Below are 14,446 nucleotides of genomic sequence, written 5' to 3'. Positions count from 1 at the left end.
TGAAAATTTGGACAAAACCTCATGGTGTAAGTTATAGGGCGACTTGTTTTCCCTCTCCTCACGCGTTTACAAAAACGTATCGAGTGTTAATCATATGATAAAATAGGCCTTTCTTCGTGCTGTCATTCCCAAAATTCGTAGTTTAGATACCTTGAACCGTTTATGAGATACGACGATTTTTACGACTATTTGATTCCCGAAGCGCGGGAAAGGTTCGGACTCGCCGCGAGCGACCCGTCCGCGGATATAACAACCAATATCTCAAGAATGAAAAGAGATGTCATACCGGTCTCAACTTTAAATCCAATTTAGATATATTGGTTACATTTCATACGCAATGGTGTATGGCCTTAAATGAACTATACGGAATGTCTACGCAATGTGATTTTTACCTCTGCAAATTCTTAAAAATTTCGTGCATCCATGTACTCAATTTCGTGCAGCACAGTAACTATGACGAATAACGAAAATAAATTCAGACCTTTATCGTTTAAAGATATCAAGCTATAAGATGTGGAAGAATCAAATGTTTTCACCGAATAGTTTTCTTAAAATCGGATGTTAAGTAATTCATAGCTGGCGTCGCGTCCGCTCCACTGCTTTGCCGGAAAGACACGTGGCTGTCGCTCTGTGTCGCGCGTGCTGCAGCGACAAGATTAAAACACGTTTGAATTCAAACGTTGCCAGTTGCAGCGGGAGACAGGCAGAGATACAGATGTCGCTCACGTAGGACACTTCCGTAACTACACCTGTGGTTGTGTTTTGTCACCTGAAGCTGTCGCGCGCTGTCGCTCGCTTCTGTCGCTCATGTAGGACACGGCCTTTATACGAGAACCTGGAATGTTTCTGTGGTTGTATGCAGGCTGTCACAAGAACTGAAAAGATGAAGAACTGTAGTAATGTCGCTGGCAAAGTACTTACCACTCGACCGATTATTCAAGCACTTTAACGTGTTTGCAGTAGGCGAGGTGGTGAACCTACCCGTGTCGAACGTCTAGGGCTCGTGATCCAGCCATTGATCTGATTTTGATTTGATTTATTGCTCATTTAGAGATCTGTTGCCTTATAACAGGTCGCTCATTTTACAGCTTTTCAAATTCCACATTATTGCTTTCAGCAACTCTACATCTACATCTACATACATACTCCGCAATCCACCATACGGTGCGTGGCGGAGGGTACCTCGTACCACAACTAGCATCTTCTCTCCCTGTTCCACTCCCAAACAGAACGGGGGAAAAATGACTGCCTATATACCTCTGTACGAGCCCTAATCTCTCTTGTCTTATCTTTGTGGTCTTTCCGCGAAATGTAAGTTGGCGGCAGTAAAATTGTACTGCAGTCAGCCTCAAATGCAGGTTCTCTAAATTTCCTCAGCAGCGATTAACGAAAAGAACGCCTCCTTTCCTCTAGAGACTCACACCCAAGTTCCTGAAGCATTTCCGTAACACTCGAGTGATGATCAAACCTACCAGTAACAAATCTAGCAGTCCGCCTCTGAATTGCTTCTATGTTCTCCCTCAATACGACCTGATAGGGATCCCAAACGCTCGCGCAGTACTCAAGAATAGGTCGCACCAGCGTTCTATAAGCGGTCTCTACAGATGAACCACGTCTTCCCAAAATTCTACCAATGAACCGTAGACGACCATCCGCCTTCTCCACAACTGCCATTACATGCTTGTCCCACTTCATATCGCTCTGCAATTTTACGCCCAAATATTTAATCGATGTGGCTGTGTCAAGCGCTACACTACTAATGGAGTATTCAAACATTACAGGATTCTTTTTCCTATTCGTCTGCATTAATTTACATTTATTGAAAACGTGTACTTAAAATGCAGCAAACAGTTGAAAGTAGGCAACAGTGTGGAATTAAACGCTTTGTTTCAAATAAATTGACTGCCTCAGTAGAAAAAACTAATGAAAGCCAAATTTCTTTAGCAAACCAACAAAAATAACTGCAAGGCGATTAATGCTCGACTGTCAGAAAGGTGGAAATGAAATAAAATCTGAAACTAATAACATATTTTAGCCTTCTGTAATTATGTGAGTGTATTTTAATTCACTTGATAGCTCCCCGCCATAGAAATCTGTTTTGTTTTCATTTGACGTGAGAGGAATAAAGGAAGAGGAAACAGCAAAATCAGTAAATGTAAACAAGGCCCACATGGAGACTACCCACCTCCCACTACAGCTCCGTTGAGCAAAAATTTTAAAAAAGTGACTTTTCAAAAATATGTTCATTTTGTAGCACACCTCTTTCTGAAGAGTCTGATACATAAAATATGTGTGTTAGAGGAAATATAAGACAGGCTATTTGGTCTTAAGTGTGCCAAAGTACAGTGTCAGGCCTCTTCACACAGCATTTTCCTATTGCACACCACTGTATTTCGTTCTGTGGAATTCAAATGTGTAATATTTTGTAATAAGTGCCATCAAACTATATCCAGGACAGAGAAAATGAAAATGTCCTGTGGTGCCTCTCCTGCTCCCAGTCGGCCGGTTTGACATCCTTCTCCTCTTTTTTTGAAAAAAAAACCCTCACAATTAATACTGGATGGAATTGTTTGCAACGAGTAGAACAAGAAGTCTTCAGAAAATTTGCATCTTTATTGCCTATTAGCTAATAACTTGCTCTTGTGTGTGACATAAAATTAAATATAGGATACATAAAACCAGTAAAGTGAAGAGACAAGCAAGACAGTACACAATTCTTCAATCCTACCAAGCACGACTCACGCCCCGTCGTCACAGCTTTACTTCTGCCAGCTGTGAGGACGGGGCGTGAGTCGTGCTTGGGTAGCTCAGTTGGGTAAGTTGGCCTTTGGCTGTGCTGCGGTGAGGACGCGCTGTTTGTGTTCCTGCCGCGGAGCGAGCGCTTGTGTTGTTTACGTCGTACTCTGCCGTTTCGCGCGTGCCGTACTCAGCATATAGATCACCATGGCGCACCAATACAGAAAATCGACGCTCAAATTTACGTTCCGCAACGAATTTGCACGGCCCAAAGCACTCGAAGTCGAACGATTTCTACGAGAAGAAGTTAAAATCCCGGCGACCGACATTCTCGGCATTCACTTGTCCATTGTGAGTAGTATCGTATATGTCAAGATCATCAACGACGCAACATGTGAACGGATCCTTCGGGACACGAAACAGGGCCTCCGTTTCTGCCATGCTGATGGCAATGTGGGGACTGTACACGTCGATTATTCTGGCATGGGACTTCGCACGATCAGAATTTTCGAACTTCCTTTCGAATTACCGGCGGAGGACGTCGTGACAGCGCTGCGCCCCTACGGCACGGTCCATGATCATATTGCGGAAAAATGGACGCAATTTCAGACATATCCTGTGCTGAATGGAGTCCGCCAGGTCCGAATAGAACTTAAAAGACATGTACCTTCATATCTGACTATCGGTGGCTGCCGTGCCATCGTCATCTACGATGGGCAACCAAAGACCTGCTCTGGTTGTGGGAAGGAGGGACACCTTAGATCAGAATGTCTCCAACGTCGAATCACGCAACTGCCGCCGGCTGACGCAGACCCGCCATCGCAGCCGACGCTGCTTCCCGTGACTTATGCAGCAGCCCTCACGACAGCTACCACTTCACCACGACAGCCGACATCCACTGTTGGGTCGCGGCTCCATCCTCCAATACAGGGCGATGACGACACACCCGTTCCACAGGCTCCGGATTCAATTCCGATGCCGCCGCCCCCGTCGACGGATAACAACACACATGACGATAGCATGGCCGTAGACTCGCTTATTGTGCCTACAGTTGCCTTTGTGCCGGAACGTCGGGAATCTTTGCCGTCGTCTGACACAGAAGGACACTCCAGGAAGCAACGCTCCCCGAAGCGGCGGAAGCGGAGGCGTAGAGCAACTTCCGAACGGGATGCGACGCAGCCTCCAGAGGACGAAGACTCCACCTTCAATGACGACGCTACCACAGAGGCAGCCGCCATTTGCTGCAGTGTGGCACCACCGAACGGAACTGAGGACAAACCACTTATACCTACAGTGGCAACATCGGATGCCGATATGCAGGACAGATGCTGCCCACCACCTTCTGGAGTGCAAGCACCCATGCCGAGTCCTGAGGACGCTAGGGAAGCAGATCTTGCATTGAGTTCCCCGACGTGGGCGGATGACCGCGACGACGACGAAACCATGCAAGTTACGCCAACAGGGCCCACGCCATTGGCGCCGGCTCTCTAGAAAGGACGGCAGGTGAGGTTTGTGGGGATGCGGAGGTGTCAATAGAGTCAGAAGCGCCATAGGCAGTTCCAGTCTTAATGGATAACTTAACATCTGCGGTTCGGCAACAAGCATATCGTATCGCCACGCTTAACCTCAACACGATACGAACAGCAGTGAAGATCCAGTTGCTGCGTGAGATGCTTCGTTCTTCGGATGTTGACATTGCCCTGTTGCAAGAAGTGTATATAGCGGCCCTCCCCGTTTTCTACGGTTACGTGACACATATGTCACCGGCGGACCGGAATGGCAGCGGTACGGCAATCCTAGTGCGCGACGGAATTGCCATCGAAGAAGTGACTTACCTTCCGTCATGAAGGGGGCTGGCGATCACAGCACTGGGCACACGCATCATTAACATCTACGCTCCATCAGGAACTGACCAACGCCGCGAACGATCGCTGTTCTACTCGGAGGATATCGCCCCCCTCTTCATCAGCCGCTACGATCAATATATCTTCGGCGGCGACTTTAACTGTGTGCTCCACCCCAAAGACCAAGTCCCACGCTTCTCGACTTGTCAAGAACTTCGGCTCCTGGTTCGTGATCTGCTTCTCACTGACACGTGGGAGACAGTGCACGGTGACCGTCCCGGGACGACATACCTTACTAGTCACTCGGCCAGTCGCCTCGACCGCATTTATGTCTCACGAGCTCTAGCGCCGGGAGTATTGGACGCCGAACGTTGGCCGCTTGCCTTCTCCGATCATAGCGCTTTCATATGCACACTCACTCTACAACAGCAGCGAATATGGCGCAGCCGAGGACCCTGGAAGCTGAATGTGGCACATCTTCAAGACCCGGAATGCCGTCGAATTATCGCCAACACATGGCTGGATTGCGAACGTCGTCTTCTCCGATATCCTTCGACTCTAGCATGGTGGGTGGACTGTGCAAAACCAGCGTTTCGGCGTGTGCTAACTCAATTCGGTAAAGATATCGCAGCTTGGCATCGTCACACATTGGACTTTTATTAGACGATGCTTCGCGAACTCGACGGCCAACCACCATCTCCAAACCGACAAATGGAAAGCCGCCGAATTAAAGGTCAAATATTGTCTCTTACGAGGAAACGTTTGGAGGGGGTCGTCGTGCGATCGCGACGTCACGACCGAGCGGAAGGAGAAAACCCGTCTATGCATCACATCGTGCTCGACAGCCGCCGACGCCGACAGCAGCTGATCACGGACCTCGTATTGCCGGGTGGTAGGGTCGTACTGACTCAGGCCGCGGTTACAGAAGCCTTTGCAGATCACTATCGCCAGTTTTACGACGAGGTGAATACAGAGGAAGAGGAAGCGGACGATCACGAAATACTGCAGCACGTGTCGCACACCCTCGACAATGCAGCAGCGGCGACGCTGTTAGGTGGAATTACACGGGACGACATCGAGGACGCGCTTAACAAGGGAGCACTCAACAAATCTCCCGGGCCAGACGGACTGCCGCTCGAGTTTTTATCGGACTTTCCGCGATCTAATGATGCCCCGATGGATCAGCATGTACCAAGAACTGATGACCCCCGGTTCCCACGTGCCACCTGCATTCGTGGAAGGTCTCCTTATACCGATACACAAGTCTTCCAGAGGTCGGACGGTCGAGGACTACAGGCCCATTACAATGCTCAACTCGGACTATAAACTCTTCGCCCGACTACTCGCCAGCCGCATAAAGCAGGTTCTGCCCCTACTCCTCTCAATGGAGCAAACGACACAGGGCGGAGTGACCACCATGCAAACGGCAACCAGCGAATGCAGGGATTTAATAGCCATCGCCACATCCTGTCGCCTTCGAGCCGCTCTGATCTCCATTGATTTCGACCACGCCTTCGACAGAGTTCGCCACAAGTTCCTTCTCTCCGTTATGGCCCGTATGGGCTTCCCGCCTGACTTTCTCGACATCTTTCAGCGCCTTTTCCGTGGAGCTGCATCCCGTGTACTGGTGAATGGACGGATTGCGGGTCCCTTTCCGATCCGACGGTCAGTTCGCCAAGGATGCCCACTCTCCATGATCCTTTACGCGATCGCACTCGAACCACTTGTCGGAGGGTTGAAAAACAGGCTCTCGGGAATGTCATTGAGGGATCACACCTTTCACTGCAGGATATATGCCGATGACCTTCTATTACTTGTCCGATCTGGTGACGAGGTACGATCGGTGATACAATGGATCAATCGCTATGGATTGGCAGCGGGCAGCCTCATGAATGTGGCCAAGTCGGCAGCGATGCCGATTGGGAGAGGTCTACAGGAGGACGCTTTAGCCCCACTCCCACTAGTTCACAAGATCCGGTTCTTGGGCATAACATTTACACAGGATGTGCGCCGCACGGCTGCAATGAACTATGCACGATTACTACAGGCCATACGCACAGAAGTTCGCCGGAACTTACTTCGGCGGATGGACCTCCTACAGCGTGTGGAATACCTCAACCTTCACGTGGCGACTAAGATGATCCACATGGCCCAGGTCCTACCGATATCGACAGCGATGGCACACAGACTGCAAGCTGCGTTTGGATATTACCTTACCGCCGGACACCTATTCAAAGTCCGCTACGAAACACTCACCCTCCCTCCGCGTGATGGCGGACTGGGACTTATAAATGTACGAGCAAGATCTACAGCGTTATACTTGTGCACAATGATGAAATTGTGGACCCACAAAGATGCTTCCCTTACGGGACGTCTGTTAGAGGAATTGCTGCCGGCGTCTCTTCTGCCACCTGTCACGGTTGCGCACATTACACCTTCACTCTCGCACCTCTCGGCATTTATTCTTGAATATAGTTACGTGCACCCAGACCTTCCCAACACTCGCACTCCCAAGGCGAGAGACGTTTACAGACTGCTGCTAAGGTCCATACCTCGGAATGTGATTGAGAGGAAGAGCCCTACGACCCTATGGCCGGCGGTGTGGAGAGCGGTCCAGAAGCCGTTCCTCCTCATGCGGGTACGAGCCGCGTGGTACCAGGTGGTGAACGGGAAGGTTGTAACACGACAACCGCTGCACGCTATTGGGATGACGGATTCCCCCCTTTGCCCACGTTGCCACCTCGTGGATACTGACGAACACCGTTTAACATGTGGATCGGCGTTAGAGGTATGGCTGCTAGTGCAGAAGATCCTCGCCTGCTACCTACGTATCGCGCATCGCACAATTGAGCCACGGCTCCTCCTTTGTCCAAAGGATACTTATTTCTCACCTGCGAAGACTCACGCTCTCACATGGTTTAAAGGCGATGATGAGAAGATGGTGCTTGATTACCGGAAATTTCTCCAGGACAGTCATAGCACACTTGAGTGTACACCCCGATACCGACAGCTATTTGCGAACTATTTGCGCAGTATCTTCGACAACCCCCCTCACAGTTGGGGAGTACCGGGCAGACGATGACCGCCGACATGGGGCTCCACACGCCGCGAAATGTTGTAACAATTTGGAACATGGTATCTGTACGCCGAGGGGCCATGCACATGGAATGGCGTGCGGGATTTGGTTACATTTTTCTTTCGTTATTATCTATCTTCACACTATTAGTTTCAATTTCTTTTTCATAGTTTAGAAGGAACTCTTGTTCTGTTGTTGCTACGGCTGTAATTTTCTAATTTTGTTTGTTGTAACTGAAAGACGCCTTTTGTCCATGTATGTATATGTAATTATATGTATATATATATATATATATATATATATATATATATATATATATATATATGTATATATATATGTATATATATGTGTGTACATATATATATATATATATATATATATATATATATATATATATATATATAAAAGGTTGGCAGCGGAAAAAAAACAACAAGTTGGTAGAGCACTTACCAAACAAAAAAATAATAATAATAAAAAAAAGGTGTTTAGGGCTCGGATTCTTACACCAGAGGTCTCGTGTTCGATTCCTCCTCCAGCACTTTTTTCTTCTGTTTCATTTAAAAAAAAAACAAAAAAAATAAAAAAGATGGTAAAAAAAATAGAAAAAACAAAAAAAGTTGGTAGAGCACTTGCCCGCGAAAGGCAAAAAAAAAAGTTGGTAGAGCACTTACCCGCGAAAGGCAAAGGTCCCGAGTTCGAGTCTCGGTCCGGCACACAGTTTTAATCTGCCAGGAAGTTTCATATCAGCGCACACTCCGCTGCAGAGTGAAAATCTCATTCTGGAAATATTAAAGTAAATTTGGACGGCTGCAAATGACGGCTTTAGCACATTACATTATCTGTACTCTTCAATGTGCATGGCTGCCCAAAATGAGCGGTCAACAGTAGTGTCAGTTACGTGTGCCCGTCCGCCATGGCAAGGTCGCACCACATCGGATGGAAAAATTGGTTTTTAATTACCTGAAACCAAAAACCGCATAAAATCAAAATTACATCGGTCTTTAACTATCACGAGGCCACAAACAGCATAAGAAGCAAAGTGATATCGATGTTTAATTGTCCTTCGGCATGCTATCCACCGTTTTCTGCTACAATTTTAAATCGAGAAACAGCATGTTCCACAACATATCAGTGTGTCTCGGGGCTCACGTTCCGAATGCGATGCGTAATGCGTGCTTTGCATTCAGCTACGTTCATAATTGGAGCAGTGAGCATTATATCTTTCAGATAACCCAGCAGCAAACAGTCACACGGATTAGGATCAGGTACCCTGGTCGTCCAGACTGAAGGGAAATGACGGCTGATAATTGTAGCATTTCAGAAACACCTCTGCAGTCGCCGCTTCACTGGCTGTGCAACGTGCAGAGGAGCGCCATATTGCATAAAAAGAATCCTACCCATAATTTCAAGTTGTTGAAGGGTTGGAATGACGTACGTGTGCAAAAGATTCTCGTAGCTTTTACCAGTGACGGTACATGTAACATGACAAGCACAACTCATCCCCTCGAGAAAATACGGCGCTACGATAAACGATGCCGTCAACCTGCACCTTTGCAGAATGAAGTGCTGCTTCGTTCCCGATGTTCTGCAATTCTGCGTATTGACATGACCTTGGAGATGGAAATGGTCTTCGCCTCTCCACATAAAGTCTCATGCCCATTCATGCGAGCAAGAAATTCCAGAGCGAACGTTTGTCTTGCTGCCAGGTCAGCAGGAAGCAACCCTTGAACATGGGTGATTCTTTTTTATCGATAGCAATACAGGGCGTTTCGTAGCATTAAATGCACCTTGCTCGAGCAGACAAGTCCAGCGTTCGGGCAGTTCCCCTCTTACTGCAACTTTGCACACCACCGCTCGACAACTCCTGCACATCTTCGACAGACGTCGGATCAGCTGCTTTCCTCCCTCTGCCACATTGTACTTCAAAAGAACCTTCGAATTTGGCAATCATTTTCCCCAGACCTTTAGCGGACATCGCACCAACGCCTTTTTTCATACCCTTGAAGTGTCCAGACTTCTGCAGTTCAGCTGGCCCACAGGCACCGTTCTTGCAAAAGAGCTTCACCAGCAGCGCGCTATCCTTCATGGAGACAATCGTGTCGGCTTCCTCGGACCCAAACAGAGGAACAGCCGTGCGCATATTCTGACGCTTAAAGTGGTATCGATTGATCAGTTCTTCCCATGACGTTTCACCCCCCGTCAATAACAAGCTGTTCAAATTTGACGTCATTCTGAGAAGTGGTTCTCTTTTTAAAATGTTTTTAAACTGGAACTTTAATCATGGACATCCTCCGTAAATGGCATTAAAACAAAATGGACATACCAGATTATGAGTTACATTTGATTATGATTGTTGGATCATTAGAAATTAGACAACATTACACAATGTAGTTTATAAATGTGAGACCTTAACTTTTCCCGGCGAATTGAATGTTCAAATAACTTACGGGTTTGCTGCCGGGTGACGTCGTCGAACACCGCCGATATTTCGACAGGAGCACACCCTGCCATTCTCAAGGCACAAATGCAAGAAAGAGAAAATGTGCAAGCAAATTTAATACCTCGGTTCATAGAGGAGAAACAAGGAAGACAACACACACAGAACAAGTGTCAACACAACCAAAGATAGCCAACATCAGAAATATCGATAGTTACTATTAATCAACAGGTGAGGTAGCACTAATTCTGTCCCTCTGTATTTTGATGAGAGACAGAGCCGGATTCCAAGTAGCATTTAAACAAAATCCACCATCTCTGTTAATAAGGTTGCTTGATAGTCTCATTTCAACACCTTCCTTAATAACACTATCCCAATAGCTTGACGTGCAAGCCAGAATCTCCGTGTTGTTGTATTCCATAGGATGACCGGTGTCAAGGCAATGTTCTGCAATAGCGGATTTGCTCGGCTGTTGTAAGCGTGTATGACGCTTATGTTCAATACACCGGTCTTCCACAGCCCTGATTGTCTGACCAATATATCACATGCCACAACTGCAAGGAATACGATACACCCCAGCCTTACGCAAACCGAGATCATCTTTTACGGACGCCAACAGGGCCTTAATCTTAGAAGGTGGTCGAAAAACACATTTCACATCATATTTCCGCAAAATACGGCCAATCCTGTTGGAAATGCTTCCTGCGTAAGGCAAAAAGGCCGTAGACTTAGGGGCCACTTCGTTGTTATCGTCACTCACTCGCTGCACAGAAGGCTGATGGTGCAACGCACGTTTGATCTGCCTCTCACTATAACCATTCTGACGAAAGGTGACTTCGAGATGTGCTAGCTCAGCAGCCAAACTTTCAGGGTCTGAGATAACGTGGGCCCTGTGAACCAAGGTGCGGAGTACTCCTTCACGCTGAGCTGGATGGTGACAACTATCAGCTCGCAGCAACAAGTCAGTGTGGGTGGGCTTCCTATAAACAAAATGTCCCAACGTACCATCAGTCTTCCTTTTGACCAACACATCAAGGAAGGGAAGGCATCCATTCTTTTCCACCTCCATAGTTCAAATCAAATGGCTCTGAGCACTATGGGACTTAACATCTGTGGTCATCAGTACCCTAGAACTTAGAACTACTTAAACCTAACCTAAGGACATCACACACATCCATGCCCGAGGCAGGATTCGAACCTGCGACCGTAGCAGTCGCGCGGTTCCGGACTGAGCGCCTTAACCGCGAGACCACCGCGGCCGGCCCTCCATAGTGAACTGAATATTGAACATTCGATTCGCCGGGAAAACTTAAGGTCTCACATTGTTTACCTCTACTGGGTTCTTGTCTAAAATGTCCGTCCTATATTCTCAGTTTAACAAAAGACGAACTGCTACCAATGTTCGCACAGTACTACAGAGTTCACCAATATTCAGTGATCTAAAGTTTACGGAATTACGACTGCACAGTATACCAGACGATACTTTTGGGCCCATGAGAAGAAATTCACAAAATTCTATAAATGCTGTGAAACTTCCGGAAAAGTAGTTTACGTCCAATGTCATTCCTCGAACTACTCTGCTTCTTGACATAAGCAAATTATAACATTATTATAATAGACGTAAACATAGTTCCACTCGTTACTACAGCTAAATTAGACTCCCCGAGACAAGCGCCCACAAATTTCTCCCTCCAGAACGCGCTAACCTTATCTATTGTGATCGTCTTGGACATAATGTAGCCAGTCAGCTTCATAGCTTCTTGGTAATTCCACACCTTAACCAGTCTTCAACTCCTAATTTACTTAAATCTGTTTTCCAACTCAATATTTTCCTGAAAGTAAATAATCTGAAAATAATCTCCTCTTTTCTTGTCTGAAGAACAAAAGTTAAGATTTTGCTTTTGAGATTCTTAAACTGGCTGCTTTACATTAAACAGATCATACCATATACGTGACTCACTGCTCCGTTACACAATGTAATTAACACGCTACTTCATCATAAATAATTAACCAATTTCAAGATTCATTCATCACATACGTGCTGCATTCACCCACCACTCATATTGACATCATAACAAATAAAAACAATAGCTACTGTTTAAAAACTGAGATCATTACATAACTTCCACTTTTAGGAACAGATTTTTGTGTAATTATCTATTTAGCGACAAGGTTTTGAGTTTAGGCCATCCTCTAATGTGTACTGTTCATGATTTAAACGTTCATTACAGTTGGACAACTATTTATTGACTGGATTATTTACACTGTTAGGGTTTAGAGGCCCGCCCCCATCTTCAGATGTACCGTAAAATGAAATGAAACAATATCTCTACTAGAGAAAAAAAGTTTAACTGGGATCACATAAACCCACTACATTCTGCAAATCCACAAAAAATATTAGAGGCAACATCCACGTCCAAACTAACTTCCAAGACAACATTTCTGCCGTGGATGGCTTGTCGGATAAAATATCCAAATGAGTTCGCGCAGAAGGCAGATGTGTTGCCTCGGAAGTTTGTTTGGATAAGGGCGTTACGTCTACTATTTATTGGTATGCTCAATGGAGTGGATTTATGTGACCTCAATTAGGTTTTTTCTTCTAGTATTGTTAGCTTGTTTTGGTCTTGCAGTTTAGAGGTATTGTTTTGTTTTATGTTACAGATACACCTAAAGATGGTACTGAGTCCCTGACACCTGAGAGTCTAAAGACTTCAGTCAGTAATTAATTGTACAACCGTAGCGCATGTTTTAATCATGAACATTTCACATAACTATTGCGGATGTCCCCACCAGCAATAATTTATCATCCTCTGACGTATTTTTAAAACCATTATCACGCCAGGATATTGCTTTTATCGAGCAGCAGAGAAAAACCAAATTTATCGAAGTACGCATCACCTGTGGACATTGTCCATTAAACAGCGGAAGTACCGTAGGGGGGCGGTGAGGCGTAACGCTTCATACCGCGCGCATGTAAAGCAAGAGACAGTAGCGGGCAGACAGCTTCAGACAATGAGTCATGGTTATCGCATGACGGAGACGAGCTGAGCCAGTAGCTAGCTGCAGGTAGTTACGAATGTAGCCGAAAGATGTCAGCTTCCTACGGACTATGAAATTATCAAGTAGTCAAAACATGTTTTCGAAACAAAACTGTAATTACTGTGATTATTATGACTGTTTTAACTGTTGATAAATTGTTTATTAGCGTACACGATGGTGTGAATGGCAGATAAGGTATTAAATGAATATTGTTATGTCTATTAACTGAGTACACGTTAGTGTGAAAACTGTAATTGCACAGAGAAAGTGAATTATACTCTCCAGAGAATTCTATGATGTACGAGTTTCCAGTTTATGGGATTGGGAAAACAAGAAACATTATACAATAGTTGTGTTATTTAAAGAGGGAGTTATTTTGATATTTGTGCAGTGTCTAAGTTTGTTCATTTAGTAAATTGTTAATTAAAGCTGTTAATTTTGTGATTGGTCAAAAGTAAAAGACGTGGAACTGCGGGGTTTGATGATAATATCGGACTGGCTATGATGAATGTCAGCCAATCAGAGTACAGTACATTCGTGTGTATTTTGCGGGCAAAAGAATTGCTTCTTGAAGTCTAAAGAGTTGAGTTTGGAGTTCCGCCATCAAGATGCGGATATAAGGAGCTCTGAATATGTGTGATAATTCTGTTAAATAATGATAAAAACGTAACCACGGAGTGCTACAATGTGTATGCGAACGTGTGAGAAAAACGAACGCACGAAATTCCGATTTTAATATTTAAACTGTGGCTTTGAGTAACTAAAATGCACATCACATGTTATACAATCCGCAGCCGCAAACTGGACATTAGTAGTGGTCAAATTGAGTAATATTTGAGAACGCATTTTGTCACAGATACCCAGTTTGATGTATGAGACAGGCGAGATACCTTCAGAATTCAAGAAAAATGTAATAATTCCAATCCCAAGGAAAGCAGCTGTTGACAGGTGTGAAAATTACAGAACTATCAGTTTAATAAACCACGGCTGCAAAAAACTAACACGAATTCTTTACAGACGAATGGAAAAACTGATAGAAGCCGACCTCGGGGAGGATCAGTTTGAATTCCGTAGAAATACTGGAACACGTAAGGCAATACTGACCCTACGCCTTATCTTAGAAAATAGATTAAGAAAAGGCAAACCCACGTTTCCAGCATTTGTATAGAGAAAGCTTTTGACAATGTTGACTGGAATACTCTCTTTCAAATTCTGAAGGTGGCAGGGGTAAAATACAGCGGGCGAAAGGCTATTTGCAATTTGTACAGAAACCAGATAGCAGTTATAAAAGTCGAGGGACATGAAAGGGAAGTA

The 14,446-nt window shown here is 45.5% G+C and overlaps 1 protein-coding gene across 1 annotated transcript in view; it reads left to right on the top strand.

Moving 5' to 3' along the window:
* The first annotated feature begins 4,050 nt into the window (after nucleotides 1-4,050).
* The window catches only part of LOC126199673 (RNA-binding protein cabeza-like), a 127,826-nt gene continuing 117,430 nt past the window's right edge, over nucleotides 4,051-14,446 (top strand). Inside the window, exon 1 of the mRNA XM_049936601.1 lies at nucleotides 4,051-4,181. Within this exon, the coding sequence (XP_049792558.1) occupies nucleotides 4,051-4,181 (131 nt within the window). The remainder of the gene's footprint in view (nucleotides 4,182-14,446) is intronic.

This window comes from Schistocerca nitens, chromosome 8 (assembly GCF_023898315.1).
Source record: "Schistocerca nitens isolate TAMUIC-IGC-003100 chromosome 8, iqSchNite1.1, whole genome shotgun sequence".
NCBI classification, from domain to species: Eukaryota; Metazoa; Arthropoda; class Insecta; order Orthoptera; family Acrididae; genus Schistocerca; species Schistocerca nitens.
Note: the sequence above shows the minus strand (reverse complement) of the source record. Positions and strands in the feature narration are given on the sequence as shown.